The sequence below is a fragment of the Coloeus monedula genome, assembly GCF_965178545.1.
Source record: "Coloeus monedula genome assembly, chromosome: 4".
Taxonomy (NCBI): Eukaryota; Metazoa; Chordata; class Aves; order Passeriformes; family Corvidae; genus Coloeus; species Coloeus monedula.
The window spans coordinates 5809179-5829025 of NC_138784.1; the positions used below are offsets into that span (position 1 = coordinate 5809179).

General features: G+C 37.9%; 1 protein-coding gene across 1 annotated transcript in view; it reads left to right on the forward strand.

Moving 5' to 3' along the window:
- The window catches only part of PLEKHA5 (pleckstrin homology domain containing A5), a 156439-nt gene that overhangs the window by 96313 nt on the left and 40279 nt on the right, over positions 1 to 19847 (forward strand). Inside the window, exons 4-8 of the mRNA XM_082279991.1 lie at positions 1635 to 1739; positions 5187 to 5259; positions 8681 to 8781; positions 9713 to 9828; positions 14863 to 15327. Of these exons, the coding sequence (XP_082136117.1) occupies positions 1635 to 1739; positions 5187 to 5259; positions 8681 to 8781; positions 9713 to 9828; positions 14863 to 15327 (860 nt within the window). The remainder of the gene's footprint in view (positions 1 to 1634; positions 1740 to 5186; positions 5260 to 8680; positions 8782 to 9712; positions 9829 to 14862; positions 15328 to 19847) is intronic.

Consider the following 19847-nt stretch of genomic DNA (forward strand, 5'->3'; position numbering starts at 1 on the left):
GGTTAATAGAGGGAGATTAGTTCACTTTATGACTGGATTGTTGTATGTTCTTTGTTATGTATTCCTTTTTCACAGCTGGGTGTCATAACTCTCTTGGCTTCTTGCAAATCTTGGTCCATTTTGCACTGATAGAATTTTTCAGCAGAAAATGTGGAAGTTTTTGACATTTATTCTTAATTAGGTTTTCAATTGCTTGCTCTGTCTTGCTTTTCAGAACTGAGTCAAATTTCCGTATCTCCAAGGGAAATTAAAAGCACTCTGATTGTTTTTGTATTCCCTCGTGATTCTTGCAAAAAGGAAATACAAAACGTCCTTGTTACATTGTGTTGTAGACTCTAGGCAAGCACACATAGTTTTTGTAATGTTATTATTTTTTTTTTGCCAAGCAATGTTGTATTCTTCAGTTAATGGCATCACTGACAGATGCTCCTCATCATTTTAAATGAAGTTTTCAGTTCATGATTTTTTTTAACCTGCTGCCGGATTCTCTCTGAAGCACGTGTAAAACCCAACTTAGTTCTGTGATGCATGTTGAGAGAATTTCCATACAGAGACCCCACACCCTCATTTGCAACAAAACCTGGGTGTTTGTTTAGCATTCCTCCTTTGGGAATTTTGCATAACCTCATGATTAGTCTCAGTAGTAGAGATAGGGAAGCTGAAACACAGGATTGTATTGTCTCAATTCAAATGGTGGATTTGAAGCAGAGACGAGAATGTAGCTTTAAAAATTCACTTGAACTTCTGCACAGGAGTGTACTTTGCTCTATCACATCTCCTGGTCTCTGAGGCACCAATTCTTACAGAATTTAAAACACAAGTAAATGTTCGGCTCGTTTAGTTGCAGAACAAACTTTATAGATGTAGGCTGAGAAGAATGAAGTGTGAATTGGCAAAGCACTGCAGGTTTCTTTGTATCTTTTCCAATTTCTTTTGGTTATTCAAGTAGAAGGATGAAATCTAAAATGGTTTATTTTTCCTACTTCTCTTAATTGTGTGTGATGATTGCAAGATTGTAAAAGGTGTAAGCAACAGCTGATGTGACCTCTGGAGTTTCATGGAAAGGTTTCTAAGTCGACTTTAGTGCAAGCAAGTAAAATAATGAGTACTCAAACCAACCAAGAGATCACAGAACAAAGAAAGAATACTAAAAAATTAGTATATTTTAGGAAAGGGGGAGTTATATCTTGTTGGAATCTGAACAAGTTTTCATGTGTTAGGTCAGTGTTGGAAGCAGGAAAGAGCAGAATTGCTTGCCCAGGTGATGTAATTTTTCATAACTAATAATAGTTCTGTGAGTTTACCTCTTCCTACAGCTCAGTAGGCATTCTGCCTGCCTTAGAAGAAGGTCAGATATGTATTTGGTTGGGTTTTTTCCAGTTAAAAAAAACCCCAAAATACCTTTAAGTACTTGTCTTGGGATTTATCTTTATATTCTCTGCAGAAGAAAAGAACGAAATGCTGAAACCAGCAGAACCATCACAATAATTACCTAAAAAAAAGAATACAGTTGGTGTTCTGCAGTTCCCCAGAGGAACACACAGAAGAAAAAGATCTTAAAGAAAACAAAAGGGTTTTGATTTTTCTACAGTAATTGGTGTCATGGTTTCTTTAACGTGTTCCATTCAATTTAGACATCGCGATCTTCAAAGAAGGTTCATAATTTTGGAAAGAGATCGAACTCCATAAAGAGAAATCCTAATGCACCAGTTGTCAGACGAGGCTGGCTCTACAAACAGGTACTCTGCTCCTCTTCACCCCCTTCTTTTTTTTTCCTCTAATGTGTGTAGTACAAAAGACAACCACTTCTATAAAATACGATAACAATAGCAGAATGAAGCCATTAACTGGGGTCTTCAATTAATTAACTACTTATTGGTTATCAGTCTGATACAAATAAGGCCATCAGACAAGTGAACACTGATATATTATATATACATGATTCTCTCTAAAAAATCTAAGCAGGTGTTGGTAGTAAATAGCTGATTTAATTTCAGGCATGTCAAGATCGTGGGACAAGGGTGTATGACCTAGAGTATGGGTGTTTTTTAAGTTTCTTTTGTTAGACTCTATCTTTTTCTTTTTTCTAAAAGTAGTATTTTCAATTAAACAATTTAAGTGAAGCCATTTCTTCATATATTTCACATAGGTATTTCTATTTTCTTAATTCAAAGATAATCGTCTTAAAACCAGAGATTATTTTAGGTTTTCCTGTGGAGTGTAAACTAATCTGAAGTATGTGCTCTGTAGTACTGTGACAGTGTTCTAGCCTGCTGTAGATTTGCTCTTCTGCAATACCAGACTACCCTTGCACTTCATTGGTTTGCAGGAATTCAGAGTGCAGTAGCTTGATCAAAAAAACTGAACAACAAAACCCATTAGGCCATAATAAGAATCTATTTTTCAAATCCACCAAGAACCCTGTAAGAACTTGTCATTTAAACTCAGCTGAGACAAATGTGTGTATGTAATTTTGATCTGCGTTGTCATTTACTGTGCCTACTCAGATAGACTGGAATGACCTGCACAGATTTCTGGGTGCTGGTGATGAGTCAGTTTTTAAAAACTACTCTCAGATAATAAGATCCAGAAGTGTGTTTTTAGTGGAAGATTTTCCCAGGTTTAGACAATGCTGTGGCCTCTACTGTCGTTCAATGTTGAGAGTGAAAAATTCTCACAAAAGGTGAGAGATCTTGTTGCTGTGTTTTGGGGCACAGAATCACACAGTTGTCTTGGTTGGAAGGGACCTCATGATGATCTAGCACAACCTCCCCTGCTCAAGCAGGCTCAGCTTGAGTATGCTGAGCTGGAAGGGACCCAGTCAGGATCATTGAGTCCAGCTCCTGGCCCTGCACAGGACACCCCCAGAATCACACCATATGCTTGAGAGTCTTGGACAGGACTTTGTGCAGCTGGGCTTTGAATATCCTCGCAGATAAAGACTGCACCACAACCTCTCTGGCAGCTTGTGATGGTATTTGACCATTCTCACAGTAAAGAAGATTACCTCTGCTCTTTTGTGTCCATTGTTTGTTTTCTTGTCCTTGGCAAAAGTGTGGCTCCGCATTCTTTACAGTCTTACATCAGATATTTATATACGCTCATAAGATGCCTCCTAAGCTGCTCTCTCCCCAGACTGAACAGCCCCAGCTCTCTCACCCTGTTTTCATATGAAAGATGCTCCAATCCCTCAGTCATCTCTGTGGCCCTTTGCTGGGTTCACTCCAGTATGTTCATGTTTCTCTTGTTCCAGTGAGACCAGTGCTGAACAGCACTCCAGCCAGACCTCTGTAGTGCTGAGCAGGGAGGAAGGATGTCCTCCCTCCAGCTGCTGGCAGCACTGCTAATGCAGTCTGGGATGCTGCTGCCTTTCTTTGCTACGAGGGTGCATTCCTGGCTCATGATGGTGCATGGGGTTATTCCTCTCCAGATGGAGGACTGAGCATTTCCCTCTGTTGAACTTCAAGAGATCCTTCTCTGCCCAATTTCCCAGCCTGTCGAGGTCCCTCTGAATGACAGCACAACCATCTGGAGTATGAGCCACTCCTCATAACTCTTGTTATCTGCAGACTTGCTGAGGGTGAGCTCTGTGCAGCTCATTAATGGAGTTGTTAAATTGTCTTGGCCACAGTATCGACCCCTGGGGCAGACCATGAGGCACTGGCCGCCCACTCCCTGGGCCTGGCACTTCAACCAGTTTTTAATCCAGTTGGAGATGGTTTATGTGGTAAACAATTTAAATGCTGTGATGTTTGATTGGTGTTTGTAAGAAAGTGTGCTGCTGGATATTTATTGCCATGTTGTAGTAGACATTGAAAGCCAATTTAGTCAAGTTTTATCAACAGGTATGGTCTTCAAAAATATACAGTGAAAGCTTCTGCAGGTTTCTTTCTGATAGTAAGATAATGTTTATGTAGTCACAGAGACTGGCAATTTTTGTTTCATTCAGGGTGTGCTGTCTCTGTGCACGTAAGGACTTTCTTCTGTCATTTTTCTGATAATTTTTAAGTCCAGAGCCAGCTCCCTTTCTGGAAGATGTTTGAAATGAACATACATTTTCTGAATAATATTTCCTTGCTAATGCTTGGTTTATCCTTTCTTCTTCTTTCAGCTCATTTCCCCCACCCCAAAAAGAGCAGAGCTTGAAATATGAGGCTAAAAATTATCCTGGCTTTTCTTGGGTGGGGGAACTACCCAAAAAATTAACCCACCCCACAGTTTGTCATCACAGAATCCCTCTTCTTCATTGTCACAAAAGCTATTTACTACAAGAATATTGCTAATTCACACATACTTTTCTTCTTGGAACAGATTAACATATTTATTAAATCAGATTCTACCAGGATGTGTGTGCTGCAAGGCTCTGGCTTATTTACACTGCAGTAGTGGTGGCAGTCTTTCATTCTGAGTTGTGTGGTATAAATTGGTTATAAGCATAAAAGAAAATTAAATTGCTGTAGGAATAAACTTTATTTAGGAAAGAAATTTGCTCTAGATATATGAGTGGTAGTAGAAGACAAAGTTCAACAGAGAGTTTCTTCAGACAACAAAAGAGGATGTACCTGAAATACTATCTTGCTCTTTAAGGAAAAAAAAAGCTTTTTTTTAATTAGTTAAACGGTAGGTTGTAATCTTTAGCATGCCTGGAAAAAAGGAGGCTCAGAGCAGGCCTTCCTACTCTCTACAGCTACCTGAGAGGAGATTGTAGTGAGGTGGGGGCTGGTCTCTTCTCCCAGGTGACAAGTGGCAAGACAAAAGGAAATAGCCTCGAGTTTTACACTGGATATTAGCAGAAAATTCTTCACCAGAAGGATTGTCAGGCATTGGAACTGGCTGTCCAGGGAAGTGGTGGGGTCACAACCCTGAAGTATAATTAGATGTGTCAGTGTGGCGCTTGGGGACATGGTTTAGTGGTGGACTTGGCAGTGCTGGGTAGCAGCTGAACTCAGTGATCTAAATGGCCTTTTCCAACCTAAACAGTTCTGTGATTCTCTGTTAACTTCAGGCTTCCTGGGTTACAGTCTTTGTTTGCAGTGACAGGTCAGGATGAGAAGTCAAATACTTGAAATAGCCAAGAAAATGAGCTACCAGCACACACAGCCCAGCTGTGCAGTGCCTGGTTCACTCTGTGAACCATTGCTGCCACCAGTCTGAGGGTTCTGACTCTATCACTGTGATTCATGCAGGATAGCACTGGAATGAAGCTGTGGAAGAAGAGGTGGTTTGTGCTCTCAGATCTGTGTCTCTTCTATTACAGAGGTAAGTTCAGCTCCTGAGAGCTTCATTTGCTAATTTTGCTGGAAGCAGATGAATTTTGACACACCACTCAAATGTAAGAAATAAGCTGCTGCTTAACTTAATGGATTAAAATGGTTGTATAGCTGTCAATATCCAGGCCTGCTACTCTTATCTTTTTTTTTTTTCTTTCTTTCTTTCTTTCTTTCTTATTTACCACTTTCACATAATTGCTTCCTGCCTGCCGGGCTATGCTCAAAGGGCAAACCCATTCACAGCCGCCTCTGTTACTAAATTCTGGGTTGTGGTTTTCTCACAGCTTCTGTTGCTAGAACTAAGTATGCCAGGTTAAATCTGATTTTTCATGCAAATTAAGCAGCTGAAATGGGGACGGGGAAGGGATTTAGTGCAGGGGAGCTGAAACTCTGCCTTTAGAATGATAAAGAGGATATATATGCCTTTGGGAACTCTAATCAGTGTTCATGAATGCTTATAAAATGAAATGTTGTCCAATTCCATGTGAGTAGAAGTCTCTGCTGTATTTGGAACAAAAGAATCTGTGAGTAACCTCATGTAGCTAGATTAGACTTATTTTACATGGAAAAAATTAGCTGCTTCTCATTCTAGTCTGGAATTATGTGTGTTAGTGATCCCTTCACCATTGCAGATCATGAACTGTAGTGCTCCTGAGGAGATAAACAAATAGGACTTGGGCGTAGGGAAACACAGACAATCCTGAAATAAAGTGTACGACCATATTAGTTTAAAGGAGGCTGAGAATGAAGAGGATTGTAAAGCATGGCAGAATAGAAGATTGTAAACAGGGCCATCTGCAGCCTTAACTGTGGGTGAAGGGTAGCAAAGGGTTTCAGTTTGGGGTGAAACTTCAGAGTTGGTAGAACTGGTGCTGATGCTGGTGATGCTGCAAGCAGAGACTGATGAAATTAAAATGGTGTTCTCTGAAAGTGCAGCATGGATCCAGTCAAAGACAAACCAGGTCTGAAACATAAAAGCTCTGTTTGCAACTGGTTTAGCTAACAAATTCTGAATTATTCAAATATAACAATTAGACCTTGCTTCTCTATCCCAAGTGGTACACATAGTTGGATAAACCCCTTGTGAGTCAAAAATCAGGCTAAAATTTCAGTCATGGAGGCATTGACTGACTGATTCAGTTACACTGTGGTTACCTAAGTGGTCATTATATACTCTGTGCTTTTTACAGGCTTATTTTAAACCCATCTTCAGGCTTCTTCTTCAAAAAGTTGTAAAGAAAGTGCTACATTACATCTGCCTTAAGAACAGCTTAAATTGAATGTAAGCACTGCACAGGAAGTTTGTCAAAATAAAAAAAAGCAATAAGCAAAACCAACAACAAATAAATATAAATTGCTCCATAACCTTAGTTTTATTTTCTACATGTTAATCTGCCCAACAAGCTGAAATACAAGCAGAATAACCTGAATTGTTTATGTGATAGATGTAGCTTTTAGGTATCACTCACTAGAAAGTAGTTAAAGCTGTTAAAATGGAATTAAACCTGTGCAGTGAGAGTCCAAAATATATTAGAGGTGGCTGCTAAAATATAAGAAGCTTTTACACTAAACCTTTTATGTTTCTGTTAACTCTGTCTCAGATATTGAAAAAATAGAACAGGGAGAGTCATGCACTTGCTCCCAGATCAAACCAGAAACCGTGTTTGTGATTGTGCAGTTGTGGTTGTTGGGTTTTTTGGTTTTGTTAGTAGATTTTACTAAACTTCTACAATAGTGTTACAATGTTGGCAGCTGAAATATAGTTTATAGATGAAAAGAAAAATCATGTCACTGTATTTTTTCACAGCTTAGAGAACTCTTTTTCTGTTCCCCCATGGCATGAAGGGCTGTCCACTTCCATATTGGAAGGTGGTTGTTGTTGGCACAAATAAAAGTGCTTAGAACTAGACGGAAGATCTGCTTTTTTTTCTCGTGTACTGTTCAGACACAGCACACAAGTAAAGATGGGTATGGGGCACTGGAAGATGTAGATAAAAGCAAGCCTGATTGGAAACAGATTTTTAAAATCTGGAGCTGGAATGTAGCGGTATGTCTTTAACAAAGACCAAAGTCCTCCAGACATGCAGCTCTTCAGTGGAACAAAAATGATTAATGCTGTTATGTGGCACTAGTGGGGGGATTTACTCAGTGATTAGTCAAAAAATAACCTAGCAGAAGAGAGCTTTTCCCCAAAACAGAAGTCCAAATAAAGTAAACCCCAACATTTGCCACATGTTCTGAGACAGGGGGGAAAAAAAGGCACATTTTTGTGTGTGGCTAGCAAGGAGTTAATATTTGAAGGGAAGGTGGGATGGTTTCAGTCATACTTAAGGGTACTGTTGAGTTCCTGAAAGCAAATCCACTCCTTTTCTTTTCTACCTTCTAACTGGAATCATTTTGTGCTCATCTCTGCAATTAAATAACTATCCCAGAAAGCATAGTTTTTACATCTAATCTCTCAGGTGATACTAAAATGGCTGGGCACAACTTTCCCCATATAAATAACTTAAATGAAGGTTCTGCCTGTTCAAAATCTAAGGACTAAAAGGAGAACCTGGAAAAGATTTGAAAATTCACACATAAGCAATAATCCTTTTGTGCTGTTGAAGTATTTTAATTGTAAGTGTTTATTTTTCATGTTTGACATTTTGTAATACCTGTGTTTTCATCTTAATTTCATAGATACACAGTCATTTATTGTGGGCACTCTCTTCAACTAAGAGAAGAGTTATGGGGGACAGTCTCTTAAGATACTGATTACAAATAGAAGTTCTGTACATGAAACACAATTAAGACTGACTTTGTGAATTGCATCCAATTATTCCTTTATTAGAGTATAATTGGATTTAAAAGCTGGATGTGGCTTTTAGTTAAAATGTCAATTTTTTATTATGATCTATTGATCTAAAATTTTGTGTAAGACAAGGTTCTGGGAAAAGGGTGTTTGTTTAGGGGGAGAGCTTTTTTTTACAAATTATCTGAAATGTATGCATTCTTACAAATGGAATGTAATTGACTGTAAACTCTTTGTGGGAATTATAGTTATAATTCATAATTAAATATTATAATGGGGATTATGTAGCATAATATGCCTGAGATCAGAAGAAGAATGTGCACATTTTTGGTAAGGCCAACAGTCGTAAGCAGTGTTTTAAACTACTTGTGTTGTCATAGGTGTTTTTACTGAGCAGGCAGTAGATCTGTGGTGTTCTTGTTCTTGTCACTGAATTAGAGGCTTGACTTCCATCTTCTCTTCAAAGTTAGTCTGGGCTCCTGGTTCTTAATGCATTCTGCTCTGAGCTAAACTTCTTGTTAGTGCTCGTGTGAGGCTAAAAGAGTTTCATCAAGTGTCTGAATGCAAGTGTTGTGTGTCCAAAGGCTGTTTCTCTAATCCAAGTGTGCATTCCCAGATGAGAAAGAGGAAGGAATACTCGGGAGCATACTTCTGCCTAGTTTTCAGATATCTGTGTTGTCTGCTGAGGACCACATTAACCGCAAATATGCCTTCAAGGTAAGGGAATCAGCTTTTCCATTTGATTTTATATCTGAAAGCATGAGAGCCTGGTCATAAGAACTCATTTTTACAGAGTTATTTGGTAAAAAAAGATTGACAAACAGCTTCTGAGGCTGATTTTTACATAATAGAGTAGCAGAAGTTTCAAGTACTTAGCCTGATGTAAATATAGACATAATCACTAGAATGGGAAAATGGATGGATATCACTCAGTAGTAGGATTTTCTCTTTAGTTCGTGGATCTTAAATATTCGGTGGTGCTTACTAATTGTAAACCAGCATCTGCAGCTGGACTTAGCCCACTAATGAAAGTTCATTAGTTATTTAGATATAAAGTATCTTTACACATAAATAAGAATAATCATTTATTATCACTTAAATCACAATTATTACATGAATCACTCTCAGGAGTGTTTTATGACAATCTTTTAAATCATGATATAAATTACTCTACTAAATATTTTGTCCTGACTTTTTTTGTTGTTGTTTTATGAGCTCCTTTTGGCACTTCATTTGGTCTCCTAAGCAAGACATCATTTATTTACTATGGTAAGTACAAATTAAAACTTACTGTATCATTCAGACTGCCAAAATCCATGCCAAAATCTTATTTATAAGAATTATATTAATCTATATTAATGAATGCTCAATATAGTTTTTAGTAGATTGAAGAAATTTAAGTGCTTTTTATTTAATGTATTAATGAAGAAGCCACTATGATTGAAAATTGCAGGCAGTTATTTTGAAAATATGGATGCAGTGACCAAGAAACATTGTAGTGTTCCTTTTGATTTTTTTTTCTGATCATATTATTTGCAGAAGTCTTACTAGATAAAGCATTAGAGTGAGTATGCAGTAACAATATTTGTCTCTCTTCCTTTACAGAACCTTTCATTTTTATTGCAATGACCATGTCATTTCCAATCAGGCAGCTCATCCAAACATGAGGACCTATTATTTCTGCACAGATACAGGGAAGGAAATGGAGTTGTGGATGAAAGCCATGATAGATGCAGCACTTGTGCAAACAGAGCCTGTGAAAAGGTAGTGTGGGTTGACAAAACAGTGGGACAGTGTATTGCTTTCTCTTATTTAGTTTATTTAATCAAAGGGTGGTCCTTAAAATAGAATGTAAATTGGCCGAAGTGATTTCTGCTTATATTGAAGACCCCTTACTAACTGGACAGTGTTGGATAAAATTTTGAAGTAATGGAAATAATCTAAGTTCTGTTCTGAATATTGACTGTAAGGAGCTAGAAGAAAAAAATGAATTATCCCTTTAGCCAGTGGCATCAGAAGAAGTCCAATGACAAATGCTGTGTGCAGGCATGTTTGACTTCCCTGCCCTCCTGACTGAGCAACAGCAGCTCAACTGGTGGTAGCCTGTGGCTTAAAACTGTCATAATTCTCAAATTCACAGCTGGAGTTTCCAGCTAAATTAACCAGTTGTACCTGTGGGCAACCTGTGGGGAGCCATTCTTGTTCATCATTAAGCTGTCATCAAATTTATGCTTACCTGATCTGGAGCCTTATCTTTCTGTGCCTGTGTGTTGACAACGAAAAGCAAATTATCACCGGAAGCTTTGTGTTCTCAGAAACTGCACACTGTCTGCTGCTGTCTCTCCAGTGAGCAGCTTCCTCTCGGAATGTGGTCCCTAGGGTCAGCTCCATGGCATCTCTAATGGAGACCTCATCAACTGAAAGTTTAAAAGCTCCTCGTTATTGACAGCACAGAACTTATTGCTGATGGCTGCTGTCACTTGATCTGTTCTCCACTCTGTTAGTTCCTGCTACCCTGGAGCTAAATAAATGTCAGCAGTGCTGAGAAACTCTTAAGTTTAAAAAAGTAGTAAAAAAATCTCATGGACACAGGTACCAGAGAAGTTAATAGTAATAAACTTAATCTGAAAAAACGGGTTTGTATTGCAGATAGAATGGTAATTTACATATGGAGAAATTACTAAACCAAATCAAACCCACTCTACTTCAAACAAAAATCACATATCAGTTGTAAAAACACTTTGTAGAGGAATAAAACTGAAGGGGGTAATTCTGAATCTTTTTCTGAACCAGTGAAGTGACCTTCATTTGCTATTTGCAGTACTGTGTATATCTGCCTGGATATCACAGGGAGAACGGGCTTGCCAACAGCCAAACAGTTGTCAGAAAAGCAACTTACATAACATGGTCTTGTTGTTTTGGTTCAGGCAAGGAACCTCAGAATGAAGCAGAAGTAGATGTGACCTCTTTGAAAACTTTTTTGGTAGCCTGGCAATAATTACTTCAGACCAAATAGATTTCAAGACCAAGTCTCAAAGACTTTCATATCTCTTAGCTATAATAAGGAAGAAAACCCTTCAGACATCTGTTTTCTAAAGAATCCATCTTTTGGCTATCAAACCAGTTCTTGAAATGAAACGTAGCAGGATATGATCTTATGCAGAAGAAATACTTCTCCTTCCCTGTAAAAATCTGTTAAGTATTAAGTGTTTTATTACCTCATCTCTAAGTAACCTAAAGTTTGGCATGGCATGCTCTAAACATAAAGGAATTTTTTCAGCCAAATTTGGCAGTGCTTTTGTTTCTCAGAAGTTCTTTCTAGAGGTTCTGACATTGCACTGACTACAGTTTTCTAACAGACTAGATACTTGCAATACAATAAATGAGTAATTAAGAACTTGCTGCCATAGATATTCATGTAACCTGATGCTGGGCCACTTTTGATTGCCTGTTAATATCAAATGCCCAATGATAAATCAAGAGTTTTTTACAGTATAGTTCTTTAAATCTAGAAATCAAGGTACTTCACTGCTTATGGTACTCTGGAAATCAAATCCAACAGTCTGTGAAACTAAATCTTTTAAATAATTTTAGCACTTTAATTTGTGTCCTTATTTTTCTGGAGATGTGAGTTCTTTGGAGAGGATAAAGATAAAAGGAATATTTAAAACATTAAGTTGGTGGGAGGGGAGAGATGTTGCCAAGTTTTTCATAAGCTACTCTTCTACTCTTATTTTCCACACATAGTTAGTGACATAAACCACAAGTGAGATACTGAAGTGAGAAAATAAAAATGTACTCATTTCTCTTAGAACTCTTCTCTGTTAACAGCAGAAATATCCCCTTCTGGTGTTTAGCTACAGGGAAGGACAAACAGTATTTGGCCCTATTAACTTAATTGTAATTACTCCTTTCTAAACATTTTTGATTTTACCTAGATAGTGCGTTGAAGTTTAATAATGTACTGAGAGACCTATTAGAATAATTAAACCACTTTAGTCAGTGAGGAGCTATTGAAACTGATGACTCAAAATATGGTCTCAAACACCCTCTCTGGATCAGCAGAACATCTTGCTTATTCCATGCTGTATCCCTGCAGGCCACAGTTGGGTTGTATCTGAGTCCTGTTTGCTTGCTTGTGTTTGTAGATGGTCACGTCCACCAGCACACTGATTTACCATTTTACCCTCAGTGCTGATTCTCTACTCTCCCAGGTTTCAGTGTCATTTCTCTGTCCTTTCACTGTCAGCTGCAGCCTTTGTTTCTTCTCAGTGATGCAGCATGTACTAAGAAAAGATGGCCTTTTTCCCTCCTGGTGTAGTTACTTTCCCTGAACAGCATAAGCCAGGCTGCCAAAAAAGCACTTGTTAGCATAGAGACATCCACAGTGGGGGCTTACTGACATCACTGGGCTTGGAAAAGATGGCTTTTCCTTTTCAAATGCCTCTGCCTTGCTTGGTTAAATCACAACCCTCATGTCCATCTGATCATTAATCATGTGCTCCCCCCTCTCCAGCCCTTTCAGAATTATTTCTTTATATAAACCAGCATAAAATAGTACTTTTCCTGTATTGCATATTACATATTATACATATGATTCCTGTTTGGTTGCAGAAATCTATAAATTGGATTCAGCATATGCTGAAAGACCCATGTTCTCTGCTCATTCTCTTCCTCTTCTCCCCATCCCGTCCTCAAATAGCCTGCAAGCCTCATTGAATATGTCTTTGAGAACTAGCTATAAATATGGAGCCAAATATACATATGGATTTATATTTGTTACATTTGCCTGTTAGTTTCTGATAATTTTTTCCCATATGGATCCTTCACTGTGGATCCTTCAGTTGCTCACACAGAGTTGGCTGATGTGGTTTCACCAAGTTAGAGAGCCCAGAATTCTGAGTATCAGCCCTTCAGCCTCTACAGCATCACAAAGATTGTAAGATGGAAATGTTTGGCTCTGCTGTGTATAACCATAGTAACAAGTGATACAGCATGAGGCTGCATGGAAAAAAAAATTCTGTGATTTTTGGAGTTGTTGGTCTTTAATTAAAACACAGTGGAAAGTACTATGAGAGTGTGAATTGAACACAGTGCCAGGTTTTGACTTTGCCACATATAGGATGAGTGTCCTAGAGATGCCACTCTCCCTCTCCACCACGGATTTTCTACCTGTTTTTCTGCTCTAAAGCCCCTCGAGAATGATTTATAAAAAGTTTTATGTTATGTAAGGGGGTGGGTGGTGCAATTGAGACATGCTGCAAATATTAATGCCTGTGTTCAGAATTATTTGCAAGGTAGTCCTTATATTCATTTGGAAACTGCAGAGTGCTGGCTGAAAACTGAAACCTTAACACCCTTTTTGACATGATAATTGTGGGAAATGGAGTTTGCCAGTCAACGTTCCTGTTGGGAAATTCCTTTGGTTTCTGGTAGAAGACTGGGTAGTACAGTTTTGAGGTGGGAGTGAGGAGGTGATCCTTTTTTTTTTTTCCACAACCTTGAGAAGGAAGCTAGGCTGAAATGTTTGGTCTCAGGAACAATTTAAGGTCTTGTGGGGGAAAAATAAATGCCTTTTGTTCACGATGGGATAAGCATTATTGCTCCTGGTCAGTTGTGTGTGTGTTGGCCTTTTTACAGACACTTGAACTGGACACAGTTACAAAGATGAATAATGCATTTGCAAAAAAAAAAAAGCAGAACAGAACAAAATGTTAATTCGACATCATCTTAAAATAAAGTGTTGTTCTTAGTTTGGTTTTACAGAGAGATGTAATCTTAAGGAATTGTATCTCTTTCTCTTCTTTCCTCCCATACCAAAAAAATGTAGAGCAAAACATTTTAAGGTGGTGGGTTTTTTCTAGTGAGCTAAAACCAAAACTCACTATCTGAGCTGGAATTGAAGTTCAGGTCCTCCCAGTACAGCAAAAGATAGATCTTTTTGACATTTTGAAATTTTAAAAAGATCACTAATAGAACTGCACACATCGAGTACTTGTGTAAATACTGTAAAGCAGTAGCAATCCTAAAAGTATCATTATTTTTGTGGTACAATTCCTTAAGTCAGAAGCTATTTTCCCCCTTAAAATTAGAAAAGCCGCAGTCATTTTCCACAAAACCTATGCCAGCCAAAGTGATAATGTACCAGAGAAACCTAATTGATACCAATGGCCATGAAAAGTCATTTGCTTTCTTTAAAGGTGCTCATTGTATGCTAAATTCAGCAGTATTGTGAATCACAAGCTGCCTTTGAAAATCATCTGAATTTCAGGCTGTTGACATTTCAGTAGCTCTTGGAGAGCCACTGAATATTTTTACCCTTTAAATGTTCAGCCCTCCAGGAACTGAACATCCACTTTTTCAGACTCTGGCTTTATTTCCTGTTGTGCACATTTTTTCTAGGGAGTTGATTGACTGGTGACTGCAGAAAGTTACCTCATGTTATAATTGTTTTTAAAACAGCAAAGAAAGAGAGAAGTGTAGAAGAAAAAAATACACTTGCCAACCAGAAAAACCCCAAATCAACCAACCAAAGAGCAAACCAACCAAGCACTACCACTAGCACTAATCCCCAAACAAAATTAAAAACAAAAGAAAAAAAACCTCCAAAACAAGAGGAACAAAAACCCCCCAGCCTGTCCTCGATTATTGTGAAAATGTCCTGATTTTTTCTCTCAGAGTCAAGATATTGTTGTAAAATATATGGACAGGGGTTCACTGAAATAACTTTAAATTTTTCATTACTATTTGTAATGAATGCTTTTTCGGTATTATAGCTTGTCATATGTTCGCTTCCAGAACAGAGAAGTTCACTGTTGAAAATACATCACCTCGAGAGGCAAATAATATTTCAAACCATCGGGTGCTCATTAAGCCAGAGGCACAAAACAACCAGAAAAACAAAGAAGTGAACAAAAACGAGAAGAAAGCTTTGGAAGCTGAAAAATACGGATTCCAGAAAGTCGGGCAAGATAAACCATTAACAAAAATTAACAGTGTAAAGCTAAATCCTTTGGGATCCGAGTACAGGACTTTGCCCATAAGCACCATTCCGGGTGGGCACTTCCGACCCGTCCATCTGAATGGATCTGAGAGTAAATCCATGGGAGTGGTGCTGGCAGATGCTGCAGATGGGGCTCATCACAACGCGGTGCAGGCACACATGGAGTCCGAGCGGGTTATGCAGAGAACTAATTCCATGCTGCAGCTGGAACAGTGGATTAAAATACAGAGGGGGAAAGGACAGGAAGAGGAAACAAGAGGGTAAGTACTGTGTAATTTTTATTTTCTTTTCCTGTTAGGCTTTCTAATAAATAATACTTACTTTTGTACCCTGGTTAGTTTCTTTAGGTCTTGGTCTATATGACATAAAAACATTCTTCATTGTTCTTTGTAAGAAATGCCTGGATGACTTCTCAGAACAGATTTATGAAAGTTTCTTTTATTAGCATTTGAATCATTATTAATAAATTAAAGTATAATAATAACTCGATAAACAAAAATGGCCAGAAAGCCTTTTTGGGCATTAGAAATTTCCCTGTCCTAGCAGGGAAATGATGTCATCAATCATAAAAATTCTGTTTCCTCTTAAAATCCGTTCTTGAAATTGCCCTCTCTTCTGCACTTTGTGTTCATGAATTCTTGTAATAATACTTTATTTGAAATTCTTAAAAAAATATTCCCGGGAGCTTTTAAACTTTAAACCAGCTTTAAATGAAGAGGGAGAGAGGAGATTTATCTAAAAGTAAGACACAGAAATCTAACTTGATGCTTAAACCTTCTCTTCTCATGAAATTAGCTATCTCCCAGTTATAATATTGAGCTCTAGTGCTTATTCATGAAGCTTTAAAATGATGGGTGAATGATTGACAATATTGGATGTCATGCCAATAGCAATTTCTCTGTCTGACAGAAGCGTAGGGACGTTGCTTCCAGGCTGGCTTACAGACAAGCAGCTCTAGCAGGAAAATGTAAAAAGTTTTTAATATTACATTTGATGGGAAGTATGGAGATGCTATCAAAGGAGATACTTTGAAGAGCTGGAAATTACGGAGTTTGAGTATAGATGGATGGCAGAGCAGAGCTTAAGATAAACCAAGTTCAGAAAATGTGTTTCCCCAACAAATTTCAAAATACGGGACTGGGGACTTCTCAGTTTTTGCAAAATCTTGAAAAATTTCCCTGAGTTTGGCTTCCACTTGCCAAGGTCAAACATTTCCTCACTGCCCTTCATTAAATATAATTAGGAATTGTTAATGTGTTGTTTCATGAGATTCTCATCATAAGTAGTTTGATCAAGTTTAAACTCGCAATACAGACAGGGACTTGCACACCCTGACATTTATTTTATTATTCAAACTTGCATAATGAGAACTCGGAAGGCTCATTGGTGCAGTTAATTCTTTTAATTGGACTTTAAAACTTGCAACCAAACAGAAGAAATTAGAATAGCTGTGCTATTTTTCAGTTGTGAACAAGTATAAAAACCCTAAAACTGATTTCATTGTGGGAATCAAATAGCGGGAAGTGCGATTAACAATATGTTGCTAATTAACAGTATTTTATTCTTGAATATAGGGAACACTTGTTTGCCTAGATAAGGGTGGTACTGATACCATAAATGCTTTCAAATGCAGTTCTACATAAAAGTAGCAAACTGGAGGAGAATTGGCCTTGAGCTATCTTTTTTGCTTTGCGTGGAAACGGCCTTGAATAGTGATCCAAATTTCTAATGTACATAGTGATGTCTTTTAAATGTGGCTTCATTTAAATTTAAAATTTTATTTTTGCTCAGCCTGCCAATTTCTGGCTGGAGACAGAAATTTAAGTAGGATCAAAGTTGGTGAATGAGAGTAGAAAGAAGCTCTGGTTTATGTTAAAGCTTAAAGTTGGGGTGAGAGGCTCCTAAGGCTGTTTAAGTCCTGTAAAAACCGTAACTTGAAGTTTTGAAAAAAGTAGCCTTTACTTAATGGGGAAAAGTTGCTGACTTTCCACAGAGCTGCTTTCCAGTGCATCTGTATTAATGTATCTGCCTTAGAGAAATCGTGGAGGACCCAACTGAGTATCTCTGGTGTGTCAGACTGAAAAAAAAAAATTAGGATGAATGCTGAAATATTAACAAAGAGGTTTAATGTAATAACTATATGTAATAGAGGAGCTCTTAGCTGTCCACAATTTAGAATGAAAAAGGTTCACTATAGAGCTACAAAGTTTTTTAGAGGAACAGGCTGACCCCCTCAGTAGTCTGATTGCCCAAAAAAGTAATGAGAGTGATGACAATGGAGTTTTTAATTCTTGAAGGTGTTATCTGTTGTTTCCATGGATCTAGACATCTAGTTTGGCAAAAGCCACATGAATAAACTGCTGCCTTAAGGAAGACAAACTTTTTAAAACCAAAAATCAATGTGGTTTAAATGAAAAATAAACACATTCCACTTCAGCATCATTTTACTGAATTTTGCACAAGTCAGTTATGAAAAAAATGTTTTCCACAAAAGTGGTTCCCTTGAGTGGTCTTTGTCAAATGCGAAAAAACACAGAAGGGTTGTTTGGGACCAAGAGATGTTTTTTTGTTGCTGCTAACCCAGGATGTAAGCCTGTCTCTCTGCCTTGCCTATATAAGATTCATCTGAAATAATAAATGCCTGCTATAAAACACCAGGTTTCCATCTGCACTCTGCCCCCCTTTCTTGATTCTTATGTGGAAGGTCTGTATTTGGGGCCAGCTGGTATTTGTGTTCATTAGGATGAAGGACTGTTCTAAGGTTTCAGTACAAGGATATTCATAACGTTGCAGAACTGAGCCCCTAAAGGCTGAGCAGCAAAGTTGCTGTCCCAAATAGTCCAACTTGGACACCAGAACCACTATTGCTACCCAGGAGTAGCCCTACAGACAACCTCTAAAGGTGTCTGTAAACACATGTGGAAGCCTCTTTTTCGTATGGGAGCAATTATAAGGGAGCTATTTATGATGACAGCTGCAGAAATATTTTGCAACCTCAGACCCAGCTGCAGCAGTCTCCCCTTGTGTGCAAGACAGCTGGAAGCTGCAGTTCTGTCTGGAGTTGGGTTTTGGGTTTGGCTGGAACAACATTTTTGCAATTATCAACAGTACATTGGTGAAAATCTGTTCTGATTTTATTGAGTTACGTAGAACAAGGCTTAATACTGAGGTGATTGAGCTTTTACAGTGTTCACAGCTTACCAGTTGAAGATGGATTATATTATCTTTCTAAATGTTCAAGACTATAAGTACTTGCATGCAGATTTTAAATTGATGAGTTTACACGGTAAGAACTTCAGGCAGCTTTTTTGCAAGTTTGGGATATTTAAAGGTGCCAACAGGGTTACACTGCCCATTTAATTAATAAAATGTGTAAGGAGCTTCAGTGAGTGAGGTGTGTCTTGCTGCTAAATATATTCATGAAAATGTCAGGCCTCACTGTAGCTGTTACGGGGTATAGCTACAATTCTCTTCTGAAAATTAGATATAGAGCTCAGAAGCATCTTGTTTATTTGCTTGTAAATATGGAGATGGACAAAATTATTATCATTAATGGTATGTTAACTAAAGAAATTTAGAGGTATTTAAGCAGATTTTGCAACAGAACACTAGGACTTAGAATCCCTTTTCCCTTTTCATAACTTTTTTGCAAGAATGGGAAACTGTCCAATCTACAAAGCGGGGATAATTCTTTATTAATTCTTGAAAAGCTTCAGAAACTGTAGCAGATTTTGTACATAAAGCTCTTTATAGCAGTTTTCATCTTCAAAGTGTTACAGGTGATGGTAAATACTCAGCTTAACTATTTTCAGTGAAAAGTGGGTTTTACCATCATCAATTTCCCTGATAGATATTCCATAAGGATCTCACATGCATAATGCTGGTTCACCTTGCCACTCGCTCTGCCTCATTTCTTTATTGTTTTTTTGTGGCACTGAAGTTATTCAAAACCATCTTCAGGTTCTGGTGCCTCGTGGTGCAGGCAGGGATTTTAGTTCGCGTTAGTGTGGGGTGTAGCTGGAAGCTGCTGCCCTCTCATGGCTAAAGCAGGTCCAATTTGAGGCTGCTTTTGTTGTCTCTGAGCAAGCATCAATATGCCTGATCAGTAGCAAAAGGTTTTAAGAGGTGCTCATTTGCATTTTAGATAAGGGGTGAATGAATCAGTGTTTATGACCTAGATTTTGTCCTCCGAAAAAGATGAACAAGAAGCGCTTTGTCATACTTAGGTATGCATCGATCCTTGCTATAGGAAATTTTGCATTTCAACTAGTGCTGAAAGTTGCTAAATGACTGTAGAACTCCAAAATTTTAATAGTGCAAAAAATTAAAGAAATAAGCCTTTGAATTCATATCCGAGTTGAAAAGCAGTAACGTATTATTATCAAACAAAGACAGATATTGCTCTTTTTTCACTTGAATGGCTGATATGGAATGGCTTGTCTTTGACAATTGCAAAATATAATTTATTTAGACAATTACTGCAGTTTTCCCATGGAATGCTGTTAAAAGAATCTTTTTTGGTTTTTTTTTAAGTACACAGTAATTGCTCAAGACTTTCTTAGGGAAACAACAGGATATTTTTTCACTTTTGAAGAAGCGAACATTTCAAATGGAAATATGGAAAACATATGGAAACAGTGTAGAACTTTACAACTGTAAAAACTTTCACCTATCCAGCATATAGACAACTTGAAAGATTTTATCAATACTTGACACTACTAGACTGGCAAACTGGTAAAAAGATGAAATATGGATTATATCAGCAAGAGCTAATCAGAGA